Here is a 27,000-nt window from a genome sequence, read left to right as displayed (position 1 = left end):
ACTACAAATTTTCCACGTTTACTCTTACGTAATGAAACGTAGCTCTGTTTTTGCACATATTTCCTTAAACTTGGTGTTTTTGTACTATTTGTTAGTTTTTCTAACCATAAATAGTTTGTAACATGCCCTAAACAAGCGTAATATTTCCGATATTTCATTTTAAAGTAGTTTTAAATTTTAATTTTTGCAATAAAAGTTGATTGAGGCCTAAAGCATAAAGATAGAAGAAAGGTTGTTATAACCTTTTTGAAGGACAATATATTTAGGCGTTGATAGACGCGTAAACCACCTTTCTATCATTAACCGTTTGTGAGTTAGACGCGGATACGTAAACCGATGACCCGCGCAACTTCCCCCCCTCCCCCCCGAGTTGTGACCACCCTAGAAATGCGCCATCATCGATTTTTTTCATCTACTAGATGTCCTCAACAATAATCAAAAGTCAAATTTTGTCGGACTTTCAGTGCAGACTCAACCCGTTTAGCGCCTGGCTAAACTGTTTTCAGAAGACGCTCAGTTATTCTGTACTTTCAATTATCAAAGTCCCAAAAAAAGGCAAATTTGCAAGCATCACTACATACACATACATATTGTATTTGGGGATGTGAAATTTCCTTAACTTTTTTTCATTCTAGCAAAAAAACTGAAATGTTGAGCACAAGTGTCTCTAAGCTGTCATGCTAACAGTTTGATTTTCCAGGATATATACTCATAAAGATGTATGAGTTGCAGGTTTCACTGCAATATCAATTGTGTTCATTCTCAGTACAATTGGATGTATCATCATGTGGTTTACAGACCTCTATTTAGACTCGATTCTGAACGTAAGTACTTTTGGGTAAATCATCTTGATTTTAGCATACATTAAACATTATAGAATGATTAGAAATAGTTAGTGTTTTCAACAGAGAAATAGTAAATATATTTAAAATACCATAACATGACTTAAATATGACCTACAGTATCCAACCCAGAGAGCCAGAATGTTAAAGGCAAACTTTTTCTTCAATAATTTAGACAATTAACCAAGAGCTATTGATCGGTAATGCGAGTAAAGTTGTAATGATAATAATTTAAGCCATGTTTATACCAGAGTTATAACAAATATTTTTCATCACGCTATACAATGTTTTTAGTCATTTTAAAAACATTAATTGGAGGCTGAAAGCAACGTATTATTGTCCAGGACCAAAATTCCAAGCTGTCGATGTCATTTGGGGGGACGAGCAGGTTTTTACGGCCCTAGAGCCGAAAATCAGCTGTTCGCTTATTTACTTAAAAAATTAATAAACAATAAATAAGCAGCCAGGGCCGATTTACCGAACAGGCATGGTAGGCACTTGCCTAGGGTGCGAGGCAATTGGGTCTTTTGGGGGTCGCCAAAAATTGGAAAGTAAAAAAATAATTTGGTGATTGTATTTGCATGCGATCAAGGTAAACCTCTGATACTCCCTTGCGGCCGTGTTGACATCATTTTCGTCTCTCGTGGCCGTATAGACATCATTATCGTCTCCCGCGATCGCCACAAAATTTTAAATGTTTCCCACGGTCGTGTATTCATAATTATCATTCAATTCAATTCAATTCAAATTCTCTTTATTCATTCACAGTAGCCTACAAGTTTTTATACAATGAATAGCGTCAAATAAATATTAAGATGAATTATGCTTTACTTATCGCTAAAACAATCATTATCTTTTCAAAACAAATTTTAAGCTTAAGAATAATAAACAAAACAAAATTAAATCAAATCATCTTTCTAAACTATCATTTATGATTTCTCTTGAATTCCAAAATTCATCCAAAGAATACAAAGACAATGAAAGGAGATAATTTTTCAATCTTTTTTTAAAAACGTCAAAACGTTTTTCCTCTATTATAACTTTAGGTAAATTAAATAAGAATTTTATGCCAATGAAACTACATTTCTTCTCAAAAAACTTTAATTTATGTCGTTCAACCTGCCTAGTATGCCTTAATTTATAGTGTCGAATATTTGTACTATTAGTTTGGAGGTTTAATTTTTTTACATGTAATATAGTTTCATAAATATACAAGTCATAGACTGTCATAACACCTAATTTAGAAAAAAATGGTTTCATTGATTGGCGTTTATTTTTAATTTTGAAAATAATTCGGAGTGCTTTTTTTTGATGATGAAGAATTTTATCCAAATTTTTCTGGGTAGTTCCTCCATAAATTGCTATACCATAGGATATGTGAGAATTTATTAATGCAAAGTATATGGTTTTTAAAGTATCAATATCACACACCCTTGACATTTGTCGCAGGGTGTATCTACCTTTTGACATTTTATCAATTACATGCTCAACATGCTTATCCCAATTTAGGTTTTGATCCAATATCAATCCGAGAAATTTCGTGTACTCCACTTGACTCAAGTTTGAATTATCAAGGTAAATATTCGGGTTCAATTTACATCTTGATTGTTTTGTGGAGAATGATACAAAATTTGATTTACTGTAATTTATTAGGAGATTTTTGCTACTTGAGAAATCATTAATTAATAAAAGATTTAGAAAAGATTTCAGTTCGACTTCCTCTTGGGAATTGCCTGTAACTGTGATGTTGGTGTCATCAGCATAAAGACACACTGAACTTCCTCCATCGACAGCTAGTGGGAACCCCCTCATATAACAAAGAAATAAAAGAGGGCCCAAAATAGATCCCTGGGGGACACCATATTTAATATTTTTGTATTCAGAGTAAACATTTTGAGTATAAGAGTATTTATTATTTGGATGGCAGAAATTATGCTGTATTTGGACACATTGTTGCCTTCCTTGCAAGTATGAACTGAACCACTTAAGCTCTTTATTATTTATATTTAAGCCGTGAAGAATTTCTATCAATTTCTTATGTGAAACAGAGTCAAATGCTTTTGAAAAGTCGAGAAAAATTCCAATTACCTTCTCATTTCTGTCAATGGAGTCAATTATTGATTCAATAAAATCGATACCAGCAGTTATCGTAGATTTTCCCTGTCGGAAGCCATGTTGCTCGGGATCCAACAATTTGTTTGATTCGAGGAAGGTTAAAAGCTGGTTATATACTACTTTTTCATAAATTTTTGAAAACACAGGCAATAACGAGATTGGTCTATAACTTGTGGGATCATATTCGTCCCCCTTTTTATAGACCGGTACTATTTTGGCAACTTTTAATTTATGAGGAAAGATACCACAAATTAAAGAGGAATTTATGATATGAGTTAGGGGTTTTGATATAAGAGGAAAAGCATGTTTAACAATGGTAACTGGTATGTCATCCATCCCTATTGAGAATTTATTATCTAATGACTTAACTATCTTTTCTATTAGCCTTTCATCAACTTCTCTAAATTTGAAGCTGCAGGTTGGTTGGGGTGGTTTTCTAAGGTTAGATTCAATACTTGTAGTATTTTTATTAATGTTTGGAAGAACAAGGTCATCAACCACATTAATAAAAAAGTTGTTCAGAATATTACCTACGTAAGTTGGGTTTGATTCGATTTTATCGTTGAACAAAATTTTCAAATTTTTACCAGGCTTTGTCTTAGTATTTACTTCAGAATTAATAATTTTCCAAATTAATTTGGATTTATTTGTGGATTTTTTTATTTTGTCATTGAAGTATTGTTTTTTATTGTCTATCAGCTGAATTTTCAATTCTATCATCTTCCTTGATCACAGCAAAATATACGAACATATCCCACGGCCGTGACGAGATCATTGTCGTCTACCAAAAAATGAGGCAAATTTCTTATCTTGTCCCTCGGTCGAGTGGACAACATCATTGTCTTGCGTGATCGCAATAAATTCTGATAGTCCCTTGCGGCCGATATCATTATTGTATCTCCTTCGGTAATGAAGAGATGGTAATCGTCTCCTTCGGTCATGAAGACGTCTTCCGCGGCCGCGGCAAAATTCTGACTGTTTGCCGTGGTCTTCTAGAAATTATCATCATCTTCTGCGATCACGGCAAAGTTCTGATCATCCCTCTCAGAAATAGAAATGGCTACATTCATGCATAATTCCCGGTTCAAAAAATCCATGCATATAATTCCCGGATTACCGGGTCGGTGGTCACCCTTTTATATATAATGCAAAGGGACGCTATGATTAGTTGTGCCTAGGGTGCTGACATTGTCAAAAACGGGCATGTAAGCAGTATAATATGTATTGTAAATTTATCAATATGTGTATTGTAATAGACTAGTTTTATTATCATTACTGCCTAACAACTATTATTTATTATTATTTTTGCTGATTCCTCTAAATATTTTTTCACATAACTTTAAAGTTGTAGTTGTCTTAACAAAATATATATAGGTACAATAAACTCACACTAATAGTCAATTTACTGTTACAGTGTTAGCAAAACGGGAGTGCCTATGGAGACCAGGTCAAGTCCCTTCAAACGCACGCACCCCCAAAGGTCTCCAACGGCACTCCCGTTTTGCTAACACTATATTGTGCATTTATTGTAAATATTTTCTCAATTTCGTCTAGTGTGGTGAAATAGTTATTTGTGTAATTAGTGGTGAAAGTGGCACTTTGCTGCACACGAGAGCAATGTTTACGAATGATCTCGAGTGCAGCAAAGGCCTTTTTCACTCGTATTACACATTATATTTTTCCTACAGTCACTATAAAGCATATAAATAATTAGTCTTTCAAACACTATACAACACGTTTTTAGGTTCAGCTGGCAACACAAATGGTGCCCTAGAGAAAGTAGTACCCACGGTCCGTATCACTCCGCTATTTTTCCTCGGCAAGAAATGTGCTCCGCGTTTTGAGAATATAGTTCCCTATGTTTTTGTAATTTGAAGTGGTTTCCGCTCCTAAAAAAATGCTTTAAAGGTATTTTCTTGTTTATTAAGATCGTAAGAATGTTTTAAAAACGTTTAAAAGAAAAGTCCAGAAAGTTCAGAAATACCGAAACTATAAACATGAAATGACAGGTAAAATCGTAGTTATAATAGTAAATCAGCTGCTCATAGTATTATTATCTTTAAGTGTAGCCAACCTATTTCCAAACGTACAAGGATTACGTGCATAATAGAACCACACTGTTTTGTGTTGTTTTGTTGGAATCCTGATGTGCGGCAAAGTATAAACCGTACGACAAAGTATAAATAACCGTACGGCAAAGTATAAATATGCAACAATTAGCAGCTTTCTGTACTATAAACAGTACAAGGAAGCCAACTTTGTCGGGTGATGACTGTAGGAAAAATAGCTTTCATACCACACAGGCCAAAAGGGTTTAGCAGCAGATTTCGTCTCAAACTTAAAACTGATCTTGAGCCGGCAAAACCTCATTTTTGGTCCTAGGTACGAAATATACTAGAGAACAAGATGCATTTTTGACCCTCAAAACAAAAAAAATTCCAATTTCTCTATAGAACATTTCAAAGAGCTTAAAAACAAATAATTAAGTACGGTATATCAAAGTGTTTTTGTACAGTTATTGGTTAGGGAGAAAATTCAAAAATTTTTAATTTAAAATTCCCATGTTATTCTTATGGAGAATATTGTAAAATGTTGTAGTTTGCTAGTTTATGGATATATTTTGATCAAACTTGGCAAATGTATTGATTTTATACCAAGCTATAATTATTTTACTTAAAAATACACTTTTTTAGTTTCCTTGTAGCAGCAAACCTAGGTACTCGTTAAACCTAACGTTATAAATATATTAATTGAAAATCAATTCAGGCAAATGGAAATTCGCTTAGACGGCAGGTTTTCTGCGGCGGGGGTATTTTAAATTGGCGTTTATCAGATTGCTGTATGCTTTTTTTTAAACACACAGGCTGTAATGTCAAGCATGACGTCACGATAGAAGACGGCAATGACGTAATGTTTGCCGTTTGTGATCAGCTGCTTGTTTTAATCTTTCCTTGGAAAATAAATAAATAAATACCTACGTTATTGCCGTCTTCTATCGTGACCCGTGACGTCATGCTAGACGAGCATTACGGCCTGTTTTTTTAGTGTGGCCTGGTGTGAATTAAGGCTTAAGTTCAAAGTTGCAATGATATTACACGAGGAAGAATAGTTTGGTTTATTATGTTAAGAACACATTTTAAATTATTTCACTTATACACAGATAAACTGTTATAGCAAATGACTCTAAAAGAAGGTACAGAGATTTTTGCTGCCTGGCAAAAACCTCCAGTAAAGCCTCTGATCTGTGTGCATGTATTCAACTACACCAACTTTGATGATTATACTGCAGGGAAGAGCAAGAAGCTAAAAGTAAAGGAAACAGGACCTTATTGCTACAGGTGAGTTTGACTATAAAGACAGTCATTACAATTACTGACCACAGTATAGATTGGATGAAACAGGACCTTACTGCTACAGGTGAGTTTGACTATAAAGACAGTCATTACAATTACTGACCACAGTATAGATTGGATGAAACAGGACCTTATTGCTACAGGTGAGTTTGACTATAAAGACAGCCATTACAATTACTGACCACAGTATAGATTGGATGAAACAGGGCCTTATTGCTACAGGTGAGTTTGACTATAAAGACAGTCATTACAATTACTGACCACAGTATAGATTGGATGAAACAGGGCCTTATTGCTACAGGTGAGTTTGACTAAAGACAGCCATTACAATTACTGACCACAGTATAGATTGGATGAAACAGGACCTTATTGCTACAGGTGAGTTTGACTATAAAGACAGTCGTTACAATTACTGACCACAGATTGGATGAAAAAGGTCCAATGAATTGATGCCATGTCCTTAGATTTATAGTAACAAATAAACTCTTATGATGCAGTCAACTAATTGATTACACTTTTTAGAGACATTGAGACATTATATATTAACTAGGAAACCTGAATAGTAAAAAAATCAATGAGCCGAATAGTAAAAAAACACAACGTTGAGGAAAACTTACAATGCTTGAACTCAAGTTTAATTGCAGTATGATTATTAGAGTTGTCTGAAAACTTGATAGAAATTGAGTTTTATTTGCGTCATGAAATTCAAAATCTCTAATTGCGTCATGAAGTTCCGTACATTTCTGTTCTCTTTTTTGAGTGATTACTTCTAATGAATGCTAAACGATCTCCTTAAATTCAAATGAACATCGATGTCTGTATTATACTGCAACCTGCAACAAAGCTTTTACAGTATGTAAAACTGAAGTCAATTGTTACCTTACCGATAGTAATCTGTGTGAAGCATATTGAAGTTGTGTCACTTTAGGAAATATCTTTATCTTTTCCCCCACCACGTTTTGGTAATTCTTAATACTGTGGCTTTAAGATTTTAAAATGCTTTCTAAAAGCGATTGGGATTGTTTGAGTTCTACTGTATATGATCTTTTAACAACAACAAAACCCAATTCCTACCCTGTAGCAGTAATACCTGGGTATATACTCATTAAATCTTGTGTTTTTTTTGTTTTTTTTTAATAGGGAATAAATCTGAAAAGTTTAAGGAAGCATTTGGGTAAAAATCCATAATCAGACAAATCAAAATTTCTCTGGTCAGTGGGGGCTCCCCGACAGTATACAGAAGCAAGTAGGATTCTGACGTCACAGTCACCCATCTGCCCATATACCTCTGTCACGGAACAATCCCTAGAACAGAGATTAGTGACCTTCAGTGTCTTGATAAGGGGGTATTTTTTTAATTGTATCGAGCATTAAAATAAATTTAGTAGAGTTCATTTTAATTATAGCAAAATTTAAATTTGTTAACACATTTTCAATTATGTGAATGTTACAGAGAAACATTGGAGAAAATTGATGTGAAGTTTTACGACAATGGGACGGTCTCATATGGAGATCGTAGAACTCATGTTTTTGAACCTAACAACTCAACCGGAAGCATTAATGACACCCTTATTGTGCCTAATGTTATACTTATTGTAAGTAAGCCACAACTGAGGAAGACTCTGTCCATAAAACTTGTGTGATAGATAAAAATAAAAATTCTTTCTTTGTTGTGAACATGAGTGAAGTTAAAAAAGTTAATAAAAAAAATCAAGATTCAATAATAACTTAACCCTCTCAGTGCTAGGCCAATAATTCATATTTTGTAAGACTTTTTTGTTTGCCTTTTAATTCCATTACCTGTTGTTGAATTTTAACTGTCATGTTGTCACTATTTTATTAATTAGGCTAATTTTGAATAAAAACAAAATAAGAAAATATATAAGAAAGATAAATCCCAGTATTTGTATTAAATATTAAAGAAAACTTAGTTTTTGTTGTAATTTTCCTGGGTTTCCTATGAATTTTTATGTTCTGATAGCATTATTTGAAACCAAAATCTCATAAAATCAAAAAACATATAGTTTACAATATAATATTGAATTTAACCTTGATTTAGTTGGACGAGGTTATCGTAATATAGCCATTTTAGGGAAACTAATGTTTTGCAGCAAAGTCTCAGGAACACATTTATGATCACTGTTGTGTTTAAACTAAAACATTTAATCTACCCACATAGCACAGAATATTTATTTGATATCAAATAAACGTTCAATATATCAAACTATGTCAAATCAAAAATTTGATATTTATTTGATATTCATTTAATGTTCAAAATGTCAAAGTCAAACAATGTCAAACTTTGAATATTTATTGTATCTTCAAAATATCAAAGTCAAATAACATCAAATTTAGAATATTATCTAAATATTCTTAATGTTAAAAATTTGATTTTCTCTTTAAAAATTTCCAAATATACTAGTTTTAAAAATTTTTAGATTTAACTTTTTAAATTTTTTAGAGTAAAGAATTAGTCCCCAGCCTACAGGGGCCCATTTCATAATAAACTACAAGTTACTACAACTTGTAACTTGTTATTTCCATTAGATTTGCATTGGGCAATCAGCTGATTTACTAATAATATTAGTTTGTACTTTATTATGAAATGGGCCCCAGTTTGTAACATGGAGGTCGGAGGTCAATTATCTCAAAATAATTAATAATAGGAAGGAACACTGAACACTGTAATTTTTAATTAATTGATGATGGATTTTGACTTTTCGCGGGGGGGGGAGTTGTTGGAACATCTGATATTTTTCTGAATCTAGGCTTACTACACATTTCAAGAAGAGTGAATAGGAAACACAGCTTTTTTAAAAGTTTTGTTTATTAATAAAAAAGTCAAACTCTTAAAGATTGGCCTTATCATTTTATTTTTACTAGTAAATTAAACCAAACGTAAATTTAAATTTTTTTAAGTGTAATATAACTCTAAAAATAAATGTTAAGTATCTAGTTTGAGCTTGACTTGGCCCATCCATTCGTATGAAAGGAAGAGAGGAAGTCTGAAGACAAAACACCAACTTAATTCTAACCTAACTCAGCAAACAAAACATATGGATGTAAAACTGCCAATAAACCAACATTAAGCTATGACGTCAACGTCAGATCAGCAGATCAAGAAGGCCGTGGCTTCAGAACTTCCTAACCTCAAATGCATGTTTCACTGAAAAATGTGGAAATCATATATTTTGAGCAGTGTTTAAGTGTTTGTTTTACTAATGTACCATTTTTATATAACTGAGTTGCCTAAATAAAGTACAATAACCATTAATATCACTTGTTGTTATTCCATTGTATCACTCTATGAACCACTAACCTCAAAGTGCATTACTCGCAACAAAGATATGTAAACATTCCTTTCAGCCTATTTTAATATTAAATTTAATTAATTTGATTAATAAATGTAACCGAGGCACATACGAAAAAAAAATAATGATATAACACTGTTACTGTTATACCATAATATTGAATCACGAAATATACTCCCGACGTACGAGATTGTAACAGTGTTACAGTAAATAAAAACAGCTTCAACTGGTACAATCAACAGAATGAGTAAAGTGTATTATTTCAAATCTGGTTTGATTCATGTTTATTATTTTCATGGAGTATGTTATTTACACGTATATACATGCCATAATAAAATGGCAAGCCCATTCGATGCTTATAATGGTTACTGTAGGTGGTATAAGATAGGCCTGCTCCTTACTGGGCTACGTTTTTTTCAGATAAAAAAATTATATTTCAAATTTCGCTCGATAAATTTTTATTATTTTTATGGAGTATGTTATTTAGACTTCTATACATGTTATAATTAAATGGCAAGCCCATTCAATGCTTATGATGGTTTCTATAGGGGGTAGAAGATAAGCCTGCACCTTATTGTGCTACCAAATTTTCATAAAAAAAATTATATTTCAAATTTGGCTCGGTAAATTTTGATTATTTTTATGGAGTATGTTATTTACAAGTATACACGTGACATAATTAAATGGCAAGCCCATTCAATGCTTATGATGGTTTCTATAGGTGGTAGAAGATAGGCCTGCTCCTTACTGGGCTACGGTTTTTTTCAGATAAAAAAATTATATTTCAAATTTGGCTCGATAAATTTTCATTATTTTTATGGAGTATGTTATTTAGACGTATACACATGTCATACGTAAATGGCAAGCCCATTCAATGCTTATGATGGTTTCTATAGGTGGTAGAAGATAGTCCTGCTCCTTACTGAGCTACCGATTTTTCAGAAGAAAAAAATTATATTTCAAATTTCGCTCGATAAATTTTCATTATTTTTATGGAGTATGTTATTTAGACGTATACACATGTCCTACGTAAATGGCAAGCCCATTCAATGCTTATGATGGTTTCTATAGGTGGTAGAAGATAGTCCTGCTCCTTACTGAGCTACCGATTTTTCAGAAGAAAAAAATTATATTTCAAATTTCGCTCGATAAATTTTGATTATTTTTATGGAGTATGTTATTTAGACTTCTACACATGTTATAATTAAATGGCAAGCCCATTCAATGCTTATGATGGTTTCTATAGGTGGTAGAAGATAGTCCTGCTCCTTACTGAGCTACCGATTTTTCTGAAGAAAAAAATTATATTTCAAATTTGGCTAGATAAATTTTGATTATTTTTATGGAGTATGTTATTTACAAGTATACACGTGACATAATTAAATGGCAAGCCCATTCAATGCTTATGATGGTTTCTATAGGTGGTAGAAGATAGGCCTGCTCCTTACTGGGCTACGGTTTTTTTTCAGATAAAAAAATTATATTTCAAATTTCGCTCGATAAATTTTCATTTTTTTTATGGAGTATGTTATTTAGACGTATACACATGTCATACGTAAATGGCAAGCCCATTCAATGCTTATGATGGTTTCTATAGTTGGTAGAATATAGTCCTGCTCCTTACTGAGCTACCGATTTTTCAGAAGAAAAAAATTATATTTCAAATTTCGCTCGATAAATTTTGATTATCTTTATGGAGTATGTTATTTAGACTTCTACACATGTTATAATTAAATGGCAAGCCCATTCAATGCTTATGATGGTTTCTATAGGTGGTAGAAGATAGTCCTGCTCCTTACTGAGCTACCGATTTTTCTAAAGAAAAAAATTATATTTCAAATTTGGCTCGATAAATTTTGATTATTTTTATGGAGTATGTTATTTACAAGTATACACGTGACATAATTAAATGGCAAGCCCATTCAATGCTTATGATGGTTTCTATAGGTGGTAGAAGATAGGCCTGCTCCTTACTGGGCTACGGGTTTTTTCAGATAAAAAAATTATATTTCAAATTTCGCTCGATAAATTTTCATTATTTTTATGGAGTATGTTATTTAGACGTATACACATGTCATACGTAAATGGCAAGCCCATTCAATGCTTATGATGGTTTCTATAGTTGGTAGAAGATAGTCCTGCTCCTTACTGAGCTACCGATTTTTCAGAAGAAAAAAATTATATTTCAAATTTCGCTCGATAAATTTTGATTATTTTTATGGAGTATGTTATTTAGACGTATACACATGTCATACGTAAATGGCAAGCCCATTCAATGCTTATGATGGTTTCTATAGTTGGTAGAAGATAGTCCTGCTCCTTACTGACCTACCGATTTTTCAGAAGAAAAAAATTATATTTCAAATTTCGCTCGATAAATTTTGATTATTTTTATGGAGTATGTTATTTACAAGTATACACGTGACATAATTAAATGGCAAGCCCATTCAATGCTTATGATGGTTTCTATAGGTGGTAGAAGATAGGCCTGCTCCTTACTGGGCTACGGTTTTTTTCAGATAAAAAAATTATATTTCAAATTTCGCTCGATAAATTTTCATTATTTTTATGGAGTATGTTATTTAGACGTATACACATGTCATACGTAAATGGCAAGCCCATTCAATGCTTATGATGGTTTCTATAGGTGGTAGAAGATAGTCCTGCTCCTTACTGAGCTACCGATTTTTCAGAAGAAAAAAATTATATTTCAAATTTCGCTCGATAAATTTTGATTATTTTTATGGAGTATGTTATTTAGACTTCTACACATGTTATAATTAAATGGCAAGCCCATTCAATGCTTATGATGGTTTCTATAGGTGGTAGAAGATAGTCCTGCTCCTTACTGAGCTACCGATTTTTCTAAAGAAAAAAATTATATTTCAAATTTGGCTCGATAAATTTTGATTATTTTTATGGAGTATGTTATTTACAAGTATACACGTGACATAATTAAATGGCAAGCCCATTCAATGCTTATGATGGTTTCTATAGGTGGTAGAAGATAGGCCTGCTCCTTACTGGGCTACGGGTTTTTTCAGATAAAAAAATTATATTTCAAATTTCGCTCGATAAATTTTCATTATTTTTATGGAGTATGTTATTTAGACGTATACACATGTCATACGTAAATGGCAAGCCCATTCAATGCTTATGATGGTTTCTATAGTTGGTAGAAGATAGTCCTGCTCCTTACTGAGCTACCGATTTTTCAGAAGAAAAAAATTATATTTCAAATTTCGCTCGATAAATTTTGATTATTTTTATGGAGTATGTTATTTAGACGTATACACATGTCATACGTAAATGGCAAGCCCATTCAATGCTTATGATGGTTTCTATAGTTGGTAGAAGATAGTCCTGCTCCTTACTGACCTACCGATTTTTCAGAAGAAAAAAATTATATTTCAAATTTCGCTCGATAAATTTTGATTATTTTTATGGAGTATGTTATTTACAAGTATACACGTGACATAATTAAATGGCAAGCCCATTCAATGCTTATGATGGTTTCTATAGGTGGTAGAAGATAGGCCTGCTCCTTACTGGGCTACGGTTTTTTTTCAGATAAAAAAATTATATTTCAAATTTCGCTCGATAAATTTTCATTATTTTTATGGAGTATGTTATTTAGACGTATACACATGTCATACGTAAATGGCAAGCCCATTCAATGCTTATGATGGTTTCTATAGGTGGTAGAAGATAGTCCTGCTCCTTACTGAGCTACCGATTTTTCAGAAGAAAAAAATTATATTTCAAATTTCGCTCGATAAATTTTGATTATTTTTATGGAGTATGTTATTTAGACTTCTACACATGTTATAATTAAATGGCAAGCCCATTCAATGCTTATGATGGTTTCTATAGGTGGTAGAAGATAGTCCTGCTCCTTACTGAGCTACCGATTTTTCTGAAGAAAAAAATTATATTTCAAATTTGGCTCGATAAATTTTGATTATTTTTATGGAGTATGTTATTTACAAGTATACACGTGACATAATTAAATGGCAAGCCCATTCAATGCTTATGATGGTTTCTGTAGGTGGTAGAAGATAGGCCTGCTCCTTACTGGGCTACGGTTTTTTTTTCAGATAAAAAAATTATATTTCAAATTTCGCTCGATAAATTTTCATTATTTTTATGGAGTATGTTATTAAGACGTATACACATGTCATACGTAAATGGCAAGCCCATTCAATGCTTATGATGGTTTCTATAGTTGGTAGAAGATAGTCCTGCTCCTTACTGAGCTACCGATTTTTCAGAAGAAAAAAATTATATTTCAAATTTCGCCCGATAAATTTTGATTATTTTTATGGAGTATGTTATTTCCAAGTATACACGTGACATAATTAAATGGCAAGCCCATTCAATGCTTATGATGGTTTCTATAGGTGGTAGAAGATAGGCCTGCTCCTTACTGGGCTACGGTTTTTTTTCAGATAAAAAAATTATATTTCAAATTTCGCTCGATAAATTTTCATTATTTTTATGGAGTATGTTATTTAGACGTATACACATGTCATACGTAAATGGCAAGCCCATTCAATGCTTATGATGGTTTCTATAGTTGGTAGAATATAGTCCTGCTCCTTACTGAGCTACCGATTTTTCAGAAGAAAAAAATTATATTTCAAATTTCGCTCGATAAATTTTGATTATTTTTATGGAGTATGTTATATAGACTTCTACACATGTTATAATTAAATGGCAAGCCCATTCAATGCTTATGATGGTTTCTATAGGTGGTAGAAGATAGTCCTGCTCCTTACTGAGCTACCGATTTTTCTGAAGAAAAAAATTATATTTCAAATTTGGCTCGATAAATTTTGATTATATTTATGGAGTATGTTATTTACAAGTATACACGTGACATAATTAAATGGCAAGCCCATTCAATGCTTATGATGGTTTCTATAGGTGGTAGAAGATAGGCCTGCTCCTTACTGGGCTACGGTTTTTTTCAGATAAAAAAATTATATTTCAAATTTCGCTCGATAAATTTTCATTATTTTTATGGAGTATGTTATTTAGACGTATACACATGTCATACGTAAATGGCAAGCCCATTCAATGCTTATGATGGTTTCTATAGTTGGTAGAAGATAGTCCTGCTCCTTACTGAGCTACCGATTTTTCAGAAGAAAAAAATTATATTTCAAATTTCGCCCGATAAATTTTGATTATTTTTATGGAGTATGTTATTTCCAAGTATACACGTGACATAATTAAATGGCAAGCCCATTCAATGCTTATGATGGTTTCTATAGGTGGTAGAAGATAGGCCTGCTCCTTACTGGGCTACGGTTTTTTTCAGATAAAAAAATTATATTTCAAATTTCGCTCGATAAATTTTCATTATTTTTATGGAGTATGTTATTTAGACGTATACACATGTCATACGTAAATGGCAAGCCCATTCAATGCTTATGATGGTTTCTATAGTTGGTAGAATATAGTCCTGCTCCTTACTGAGCTACCGATTTTTCAGAAGAAAAAAAATATATTTCAAATTTCGCTCGATAAATTTTGATTATTTTTATGGAGTATGTTATTTAGACTTCTACACATGTTATAATTAAATGGCAAGCCCATTCAATGCTTATGATGGTTTCTATAGGTGGTAGAAGATAGGCCTGCTCCTTACTGGGCTACGGTTTTTTTTCAGATAAAAAAATTATATTTCAAATTTCGCTCGATAAATTTTTAATTTTTTTATGGAGTATGTTATTTAGACGTATACACATGTCATACGTAAATGGCAAGCCCATTCAATGCTTATGATGGTTTCTATAGTTGGTAGAATATAGTCCTGCTCCTTACTGAGCTACCGATTTTTCAGAAGAAAAAAATTATATTTCAAATTTCGCTCGATAAATTTTGATTATTTTTATGGAGTATGTTATTTAGACTTCTACACATGTTATAATTAAATGGCAAGCCCATTCAATGCTTATGATGGTTTCTATAGGTGGTAGAAGATAGTCCTGCTCCTTACTGAGCTACCGATTTTTCTAAAGAAAAAAATTATATTTCAAATTTGGCTCGATAAATTTTGATTATTTTTATGGAGTATGTTATTTACAAGTATACACGTGACATAATTAAATGGCAAGCCCATTCAATGCTTATGATGGTTTCTATAGGTGGTAGAAGATAGGCCTGCTCCTTACTGGGCTACGGTTTTTTTCAGATAAAAAAATTATATTTCAAATTTCGCTCGATAAATTTTCATTATTTTTATGGAGTATGTTATTTAGACGTATACACATGTCATACGTAAATGGCAAGCCCATTCAATGCTTATGATGGTTTCTATAGTTGGTAGAAGATAGTCCTGCTCCTTACTGAGCTACCGATTTTTCAGAAGAAAAAAATTATATTTCAAATTTCGCTCGATAAATTTTGATTATTTTTATGGAGTATGTTATTTAGACGTATACACATGTCATACGTAAATGGCAAGCCCATTCAATGCTTATGATGGTTTCTATAGTTGGTAGAAGATAGTCCTGCTCCTTACTGACCTACCGATTTTTCAGAAGAAAAAAATTATATTTCAAATTTCGCTCGATAAATTTTGATTATTTTTATGGAGTATGTTATTTACAAGTATACACGTGACATAATTAAATGGCATTTCATTCAATGCTTATGATGGTTTCTATAGGTGGTAGAAGATAGGCCTGCTCCTTACTGGGCTACGGTTTTTTTCAGATAAAAAAATTATATTTCAAATTTCGCTCGATAAATTTTCATTATTTTTATGGAGTATGTTATTTAGACGTATACACATGTCATACGTAAATGGCAAGCCCATTCAATGCTTATGATGGTTTCTATAGGTGGTAGAAGATAGTCCTGCTCCTTACTGAGCTACCGATTTTTCAGAAGAAAAAAATTATATTTCAAATTTCGCTCGATAAATTTTGATTATTTTTATGGAGTATGTTATTTAGACTTCTACACATGTTATAATTAAATGGCAAGCCCATTCAATGCTTATGATGGTTTCTATAGGTGGTAGAAGATAGTCCTGCTCCTTACTGAGCTACCGATTTTTCTGAAGAAAAAAATTATATTTCAAATTTGGCTAGATAAATTTTGATTATTTTTATGGAGTATGTTATTTACAAGTATACACGTGACATAATTAAATGGCAAGCCCATTCAATGCTTATGATGGTTTCTGTAGGTGGTAGAAGATAGGCCTGCTCCTTACTGGGCTACGGTTTTTTTTTCAGATAAAAAAATTATATTTCAAATTTCGCTCGATAAATTTTCATTATTTTTATGGAGTATGTTATTAAGACGTATACACATGTCATACGTAAATGGCAAGCCCATTCAATGCTTATGATGGTTTCTATAGTTGGTAGAAGATAGTCCTGCTCCTTACTGAGCTACCGATTTTTCAGAAGAAAAAAATTATATTTCAAATTTCGCTCGATAAATTTTCATTATTTTTATGGAGTATGTTATTTAGACGTATACACATGTCATACGTAAATGGCAAGCCCATTCAATGCTTATGATGGTTTCTATAGGTGGTAGAAGATAGTCCTGCTCCTTACTGAGCTACCGATTTTTCAGAAGAAAAAAATTATATTTCAAATTTCGCTCGATAAATTTTGATTATTTTTATGGAGTATGTTACTTACAAGTATACACGTGACATAATTAAATGGCAAGCCCATTCAATGCTTATGATGGTTTCTATAGGTGGTAAAAGATAGGCCTGCTCCTTACTGGGCTACGGTTTTTTTTCAGATAAAAAAATTATATTTCAAATTTGGCTCGATAAATTTTCATTATTTTTATGGAGTATGTTATTTACAAGTATACACTTGTTATAATTAAATGGCAAGCCCTTTCAATGCTTATGATGGTTTCTGTATGAGTTAGAAGTTGGACCTGCAGTCTGCACTTTCGTAGGCTAATGATTTTACTGATTTTAATGATGTGCCTGTTCAATTCTAGGCTACCGATTTTCCCATTTAATAAAAAATGTATATCTAAAAAATCGTTTACACAATTTTAATGAATTTTATGTAATATGATCATTATTTCTTAAGATACCCAAGAAATAAAATAAAATGCATCTGTAGAATACTTAGCCTACCTGTACCTGCTCCATGGTCGGCTACTGCACTTGTATGGCTGTTCACATCGTACCTCCTAGTGGGAGTAGAAGTTGGACTAGCTCCATCGTAGGCTATTGATTTAGGAAATAAGTTTAAAAATTTACAGTGTATGACTTCAAAACCAGTACATCACACGTTCAGATTCCAACTGAAGCCATCCTACACTGGAGCCAAACTTTTTAAGAACTTGCCTACCGAATTGTAGAGAACCTCATCTACCATGTTCAAGACAATACTAACAATAATGTTAGTAAAATGGTGCATAAGCAAGGTGTGATAAATGTTTTAATTTGGGTTTTGGCTTTTTAATAAAGTTTTAAGTTGCTCTATGATTACAATAAATGGCATCGTATAGGCTACCCAACGAGTCTACTCCCAAAAACCCTCAGACGGCCTGTCGCTGAACAGTGCGCTGAAGAAAATAGATCGGTTTTTTTGCCGCACCCTGTATTTAGGCTTAAAATACACATTAGAATCTTAAATATACACTACAAACAATAGGAACATAAATTTGTTGTAATAAAAAAAAATACAAACAAAAGGAGCATAAAATTGTTTTAAGCCTAAGTTAAAAACCTAAGCCTAAAATTGTTAACCAACACTAAGTTTGATGACTTAGTCAAAACATGGCAACATGGCCATTTAAGACATCCTGTTCAAACTGACAGTTACAATTGTGGTGTATTCATTTTGTATTTCATAGAACAATTAAAAACAAATGGTTCAATAGACTTGATGTTTGATGCAGACCAACATAGAATTTTGTTATTCAAAAAGCTCCTTAGCTATTCAGGCTATATGGTTAATACATGTTACATTTGCAATGTACAATTTCCCGACTCACCAAGAAACCAAAATGACTTTTGCGTTGAATGTACTGCTTGTAAAAGGTGGTTTCACACTAGTAAGAAAGGTGGTGGAAATTGCTTACCACCTGATGTGCCATGTTCTACTCAAGTGTTAGAACACATAGATTTCTTTTGTATTTTATGCAGGTACTACCAAACTAAATATTTACAACAACAAAAATAAGAGTAATAGGTTGCCTTCATTCACTGTCTCTAAGTCTTTGAAAATTAGAGGCTGTAAAATTTATATTTAAATAAAACAGTGATTATCATTATTACATTAAAAACCACATGAGAACACTGTTAAAAATCTTACTAATATTTACTAAAATCATGCTCAAGGTTTTTACATCTAATATTGGCCTACAGTCAAAATGAAACAGTGGTAAGGGTTTAAACTATGGCGAGGTAAGGAGCAGCTATAAAGGGGTGGAGGAGGCTGCAATACAAAAATTTAAATATTCAATGTAACATATAATGTAAAGCCTAAACATAAAGATAAACCATTGTTGGCAATTTGTGAGCTTACTTAAGATAAAATGGCCCAGTGGTAAAATTATGGCGAGGTAAGGAGCAGCTATAAGGGGAGGAGGAGGCTGCATTAAAAAAATTTAAATAGTCAATGTAACATATAATTTAAAGCCTAAACAAAAAGATAAACCATTATTGTTGGCAATTTGTGAGCTTACTTAAGATAAAATGGCACAGTGGTAAAATTATGGCGAGGTAAGGAGCAGCTATAAGGGGAGGAGGAGGCTGCATTAAAAAAAATTAAATAGTCAATGTAACATTTAATGTAAAGCCTAAACAAAAAGATAAACCATTGTTGGCAATTTGTGAGCTTACTTAAGATAAAAGTGGCACAGTGGTAAAATTATGGCGAGGTAAGGAGCAGCTATAAGGGGAGGAGGAGGCTGCACGTGTATACTTGTAAATAACATACTCCATAAAAATAATCAAAATTTATCGAGCGAAATTTGAAATATAATTTTTTTCTTCTGAAAAATCGGTAGCTCAGTAAGGAGCAGGACTATCTTCTACCACCTATAGAAACCATCATAAGCATTGAATGGGCTTGCCATTTACGTATGACATGTGTATACGTCTAAATAACATACTCCATAAAAATAATGAAAATTTATCGAGCGAAATTTGAAATATAATTTTTTTATCTGAAAAAAACGTAGCCCAGTAAGGAGCAGGCCTATCTTCTACCACCTATAGAAACCATCATAAGCATTGAATGGGCTTGCCATTTAATTATGTCACGTGAATACTTGTAAATAACATACTCCATAAAAATAATCAAAATTTATCGAGCGAAATTTGAAATATAATTTTTTTCTTCTGAAAAATCGGTAGCTCAGTAAGGAGCAGGACTATCTTCTACCACCTATAGAAACCATCATAAGCATTGAATGGGCTTGCCATTTACGTATGACATGTGTATACGTCTAAATAACATACTCCATAAAAATAATGAAAATTTATCGAGCGAAATTTGAAATATAATTTTTTTATCTGAAAAAAACCGTAGCCCAGTAAGGAGCAGGCCTATCTTCTACCACCTATAGAAACCATCATAAGCATTGAATGGGCTTGCCATTTAATTATGTCACGTGTATACTTGTAAATAACATACTCCATAAAAATAATCAAAATTTATCGAGCGAAATTTGAAATATAATTTTTTTCTTCTGAAAAATCGGTAGCTCAGTAAGGAGCAGGACTATCTTCTACCACCTATAGAAACCATCATAAGCATTGAATGGGCTTGCCATTTACGTATGACATGTGTATACGTCTAAATAACATACTCCATAAAAATAATGAAAATTTATCGAGCGAAATTTGAAATATAATTTTTTTATCTGAAAAAAACGTAGCCCAGTAAGGAGCAGGCCTATCTTCTACCACCTATAGAAACCATCATAAGCATTGAATGGGCTTGCCATTTAATTATGTCACGTGTATACTTGTAAATAACATACTCCATAAAAATAATCAAAATTTATCGAGCGAAATTTGAAATAAAATTTTTTTCTTCTGAAAAATCGGTAGCTCAGTAAGGAGCAGGACTATCTTCTACCACCTATAGAAACCATCATAAGCATTGAATGGGCTTGCCATTTACGTATGACATGTGTATACGTCTAAATAACATACTCCATAAAAATAATGAAAATTTATCGAGCGAAATTTGAAATATAATTTTTTTATCTGAAAAAAACCGTAGCCCAGTAAGGAGCAGGCCTATCTTCTACCACCTATAGAAACCATCATAAGCATTGAATGGGCTTGCCATTTAATTATGTCACGTGTATACTTGTAAATAACATACTCCATAAAAATAATCAAAATTTATCGAGCGAAATTTGAAATATAATTTTTTTCTTCTGAAAAATCGGTAGCTCAGTAAGGAGCAGGACTATCTTCTACCAACTATAGAAACCATCATAAGCATTGAATGGGCTTGCCATTTAATTATGACACGTGTATACGTGTAAATAACATACTCCATAAAAATAATCAAAATTTATCGAGCCAAATTTGAAATATATATTTTTTTTATCTGTAACATCAGTGGTCTAATAAATGGCAGGTTCAACTTCTACCTCATACAGAAACCATCATAAGCATTGAATGGGCTTGCCATTTAATTATGACACGTGTATACGTGTAAATAACATACTCCATAAAAATAATCAAAATTTATCGAGCCAAATTTGAAATATATTTTTTTTTAATCTGTAACATCAGTAGTCTAATAAATGGCAGGTTCAACTTCTACCTCATACAGAAACCATCATAAGCATTGAATGGGCTTGCCATTTAATTATGACACGTGTATACGTGTAAATAACATACTCCTTAAAAATAATCAAAATTTATCGAGCCAAATTTGAAATATATTTTTTTTTATCTGAAAAATAGGTAGCTCAGTAAGGAGCAGGCCTATCTTCTACCACTTATAGAAACCATCATAAGCATCGAATGGGCTTGCCATTTTATTATAACATGTGTAGACGTGTAAATAACATTCTCCATTAAAATAATGAAAATTTTTCGAGCGAATTTTAAAATATAATTGTTTTTTTTTAATCTGTTAAATCGGTAGTTGGGTAAGGAGCAGGTCTAACTGTTACCACATATAGAAACCATCATAAGCATCGTATGGGCATGCTATTTTATTATCACATGTATTGACTTATAATGTAACATAATCCATAAAAGTAATCTACATAAATCTAGTCAGATGTATGTTTGTAGTGTGAAATGCACTTTGAGGTTAGTGGAAGTAGGCCTACATATCAATGGAATAAAAACAAGTGTTATTAGTGGTCATTGCACTTTATTTCGGCACCGCATTAACATAAAAATGGTATACTAGTAAAACAAACACTTAATAACTGCTCAAAAGGTGTAATTTAAACATAAAATGTATTTGAGGTTAGGAAGTTTTGACATGTGACACATGTGTTTGAGGTTAGAAAGTTTTGATACATGCATTTGAGGTTAGGAAGTTTTGATGCCACGGCCTTCTTGATCTACTGATCTGACGTGACGTCATAGCTTAATGTTGGTTTATTGGCAGTTTCACAGACATACAAAACATTACAATACAATACAAAACAAATTACAAAATCCGTCGTGCGACCAGTGGTGGCCAGTTTACTCACGTGTGGATTTATTTATTTATTTATTAACCAACAAATTGCCCATTTTGAGGGAAAGTACACGATTTATGTAAAATTTACCTATGACAACTAACTTGTTGAGTAGGCTACACAAGTAGTGAAAATAAAATATGGAAGCAACAAGAGTATCAAGATTCAAGAACAAGACGAAGACATAACCTCAAATCAGTTAACTTAAGTGTGCTGATATTTTGTTTAGTGTGTGTCACTGTTAGTTTAGAGTTGTTATTTTTGTGACTGGGTATTGGCATAACCTACACCGAACATATTTTCACGTTTTGATCCTTGGAGTATGTAAGTATAAGTCACTATACCTAGTAACATAGACGTATTTTAGGCCTTGGCCTTACCTAGACCTAAGTTAAGCTACTGTACAAATTAAATTGGCCAACTTATCATTCCTAATGCCTTAACTTAAGTATAAATAGATAAATCTGAAACCTCAAAATAGGCAATCTGTTTTAGAGGAAGTATTTTTCTGCATACTAATAAGGCCTAGGCGTAAGCTACTAAGTTAGGCGGCTTGCTTAGTTCTTACAGAACCAGTAGTTTATTTAGCTTCAAAGGGCAACTTCCGGATGAAAATAGTGTTCAATATATAGGCTAGTAAGTAGGACTAACTTACTGGTTTACAAGGCAAATGGAATACCATACTGTGTTGTAATACCTTGTTAGGCTAATTTTGAAATATTACTAAGTTATGTGGGTTATATTTTACGTCAGTCACTAACTTAAGTTTATGTAAATTCACCATCAAGAATAAGTTAGCTTAATTTAGGCTATAGCCTAGGCCTAACATAAGTTATTCTACCTCAACCAGGTTACAATTTACCGGTATTATAAAAGAAATAGCCTAGCCTATTTGAAATCCATTTTCCTTTTAAACTGAATTGGGGTACACTTCCGTATCTGTTGTCAAAAACAACTGAGTGAACATAGGCTATAACGATCGATATTTTCATTCGGTTGTTTTTGACAACAGATATGAATGTCTACCCCTGTATTGTCTCTTAGTCTTTTGTATTTTAGTTGTTGTCTGCTTCCTTTACCAACCAATGATTAGGCCTAACTAATCTTGATACATATTTAGGCCAGAGAAAGGTATGCATGAATTTAACTAAAAGTAGTTTTCTCTCCATTGTTTCAGTTGATAACTCTGCAGCTTTGGTGGAAGTTATTATTTGGTAGCAGTGAATAATTTGCCTACGGTACCAATTCTCCCGAGTGACAAAGTGGCTGTCTAGCAGCCTGTAGGCTGGGAAGGAGGAATAAATTTTTCTTTTGCAATCTGCATCTGAAGCCAGCTATCTTGCGTAAGTTTTTTTTTTATTTACAATCAGACATTAATAATAGGTAGGCATACATATATTTCAATTAGGTTTTCTCAAAGTTAAAATAAGTTAAAATAAAGTTTCAATCTTAGGTGTTTTTATTTCAATTTTTCTGTTTGATTCGCCATGACTGTGTATGTCTTTTTTGCCATAACGGGTACAGTTCCGCAGAGAACCTGCGATATATTATCGGATGAATAACATTATATATCAATAATTATCCGATTCAATACATCGTTCCCTATGTTTTTTCACTATGTAAACATCAAATTGAGTTATGATTTGCAGATTTGGTGAATTGGTTTTGCAATATTAATATCAAATCAGATATATATACCGTCCGATAATATATCGCAGGTTCTCTTAGGAACTGTAGATAAGTTAGGCTCTACCACCAAAACACAACCTAATTCATGATAGGTACCTATTGGGTAATAACGTAGCCTAAGGTTCATCACACAGTTAAGAGAGTTTCTCTTTTTTGTGACCCACTTATATAGGAAGTCTTTGATTTACACTATATAAATATTCCGGCAGTGCTAACTTGTGTAAAAGAAAACTGTATTAGTTGAATTTTTTTAAACGCACACATAGGCCTATACACACACCAAACTACATCCGACCGTTGCACTAATTTCAGTCAGTGCTCATCCCAATATTTGTCCGTTCAAGTGACTGAGGATTACTTTTACTACTACCTAGGTCAAAATTTTCAATTTTCAGATTTAGATTTAGCTTTAACAAGGCTACTCAAAAGAAGCAAATGCCTTCAAAATATAAAATAGATTTCACTAACAATTTAATATGTGTACCTAGTTGTAGGCTATCCTGGGTGTTGATCAGGAAAATTAAAATATATACAAATTCTAGTGCTAATACTAATCTCTTTTATACAGAGGCAGAACCGGTACCTACGCAAGAACACTAGGATCGTAGTGTAATGGAAATAAATGTTGTTGCTACTATAATCAAGAATTGGCTTCGCCCAGCAAAGTTTAGGATTGATGCAAGGTAAATTTATTGTGTTATTTATAATTTAGGTTAAAGAAAAGATTGCTTATCTAATTACCTAATATAGAACTTAAATTTTATTATAATTAACAGATTAGGCCGACATCTAACTACTGTGATGTTTTCTTTTCAAATTGTGAATTTTCAGTGACAGGCTATGCAAATGAGCAAAACTTAATCTGCGGTTTTATCCATCTCTTTTTTCTTTATTGTCAAGAACTCAATGCCTTATCGACAAATTTAATTATAAAGTACAGGTATAGTAAAAAAATAGGTCTTAAAAATGCCTAACGAAGGGGTCTCCAACCTACAGCCTGTGGGCTACATCTGGCCCTCGTGCAGTTTTATTCCAGCCAGCAGAAAGCCAGCATACGTTTTTGAAAATTATTATTTTTTATAGCAAACACCAATTATATTCTCCCACGGTTGCGTAAACACGTGTGGTCAGGTAGTCTCAGCTATATCGTGATCATCTCCCGTGATCTCGCCAAGACTCACGAGCATATTATACTGCAGTCTCGACGGTGCCGTGATTGTCTTTTGCAATCCCAGCAACACCCTTCATTGTTGACCGTGATTTCCTTGAGGTGTAAAAAGAGAACTTTGTCAATGAATGCAGGCTCAGCCATGGGATATTTATTTACCTCGCGGCTCATACCATAATTAAGAGCAATTAACTGTCTCTTCCCCATTCAACAAAATTTGTGTACAATACCCTGTCTCCAAGTTGGCAGGTTAACGTATTTAAATAGGAACATAGTAAATGTCTCTCACTTGCTAATTTTTTCTCAATAGGCCTAGGGGAATATTAGTTGTAGTCAAGTAGCGGCAGATTAATTTAAATATATATATATTTTTAATTGATCCTAATTGGCAGAACTACAAATTGAAATCTTAAACTAGCTGACATTTTAAGTGTCAAATTTTATAGCCTATTCTCACTAAAAAATCATTGAACTTTTTGTCAAAGATTTAGCTTAGAATGTGATTACTTCTTAATTGCACATCTTTCGTTAGAATTAGAGGCATTTATAATTTTATTTTATGAACAGAACTACATTTTAGATTATTAAAAAAGGAAACTATGTAGTTTATTTGTTTATGGATAGATTTTGATAAAATTTGGCAAACTTATTTACTTTATCCTATACTATTGACGTATGCTCAAAAAAACTTTTTACCTTCTCCATGGCTGCAAACCTAACCTTGTTAAATCTAATCTTCATTCAATTTTTATCTTGTATATTTTTTTATATTATCAGCAAGTTAGGTTAGTTTATGACAGTTTAATTTTATAATAGAATGCTCTCATTTTGTCCGTAGTAAACCTTAATTCAATTTTTTCACAATCAGCAAGTTTGGTTAATTTGGTTAGGTTACGACATTTTAATTTTATAATAGAATGCTCTCATTTCGTCCGTATCACAAAAAGCCTTTACCTTGTGACAAACGACAACTACAATCGCATCGATAGTTGATGATGTTGTGATTCGATAGAGTAGCGAACAATTAACGTTAGTCGCTAAATCGGTGGCGTTTTTAGACAAAAAAGTGCTCACCGAGGAAAAAGGGTTGGAGACCCCTTGTCTAACATATTATATTTTATCTATAGCTGTCTTGGAAAATAACTCTGTTGAACCTCTTTTACAGGAACAATAGAAAACCCAAGAAGGCCATTTGGGAGATGAAGAAGACCAGAATTATTTTTTTGTAAATTGTACATATCTTTTTTATATTTGTGTTTAAATAATTTTTAATTAAACTTATTTTATCATACAAACAAAGTTTTTTCTTTAAAATGTTTTCCTTGAATGCAATTTTGTTTTAAACAAATATGTTTTGTGATACTTTTGTTAATGTTTTGTCAAATAAGAAATATATATATATTTACATTTTTGGGTCACCCAAGAACTTAAACAAACTATCTATAACTTCAGAATAATAAGTCAAATCAAGATAAGAACAGTAAAGAAGTCTGAACTGATATTATTTTAATCGCCATGAAATTTGAAATGTGAAAAAATGCAACCTAATTCTTCTAAACATATTTTACCAATAAATGTATGAGACATTTATTTGATATTCAATTTAATATTTATTTAATGTCAAATTAAGTGAGGTTGAACCTAAATTGACCATTTATTTGATATCAAATGAATGTTCGCGAATATTAATTTAATATTCGAATGTCAAAAATGTTATATCAATATTTATCACCATCATATTTAAAATGTGAATGTAAATTCAATCATATTCTCTTTATTATATTTTACCAATAAATTTATGAATGTCAAATTTGATATTTATTTTATATTCAATTTGAATATTTATTTGATGTAAA

The 27,000-nt window shown here is 32.3% G+C and overlaps 1 protein-coding gene and 1 long non-coding RNA gene across 5 annotated transcripts in view; both read left to right on the top strand.

Annotated features, from left to right (window-relative positions):
• The window catches only part of LOC128983191 (scavenger receptor class B member 1-like), a 95,528-nt gene that overhangs the window by 26,587 nt on the left and 41,941 nt on the right, over positions 1 to 27,000 (top strand). For 2 of the 4 annotated variants that reach the window (XM_054402381.1, XM_054402380.1), the window contains exons 2-4: positions 733 to 824; positions 6,132 to 6,295; positions 7,764 to 7,905. In XM_054402381.1, coding sequence (XP_054258356.1) covers positions 733 to 824; positions 6,132 to 6,295; positions 7,764 to 7,905 — 398 coding nt within the window. Of the gene's footprint in view, positions 1 to 732; positions 825 to 6,117; positions 6,296 to 7,763; positions 7,906 to 27,000 lie in introns of those variants that run through there. The other 2 variants (XM_054402382.1, XM_054402383.1) reach the window with 2 other exon arrangements.
• Positions 22,436 to 26,380, top strand: LOC128983193 (uncharacterized). Its single transcript, XR_008489816.1, has 4 exons — positions 22,436 to 22,611; positions 23,465 to 23,630; positions 24,545 to 24,659; positions 26,310 to 26,380. It is a non-coding gene; the product is annotated as an uncharacterized LOC128983193 (long non-coding RNA).

This window comes from Macrosteles quadrilineatus, unplaced genomic scaffold (genome assembly GCF_028750875.1).
Source record: "Macrosteles quadrilineatus isolate MER2022 unplaced genomic scaffold, UCM_ALF_1.0 Scaffold_1__1_contigs__length_201487025, whole genome shotgun sequence".
NCBI lineage: Eukaryota > Metazoa > Arthropoda > Insecta > Hemiptera > Cicadellidae > Macrosteles > Macrosteles quadrilineatus.
This window is presented reverse-complemented; position numbering and strand designations above follow the sequence as displayed.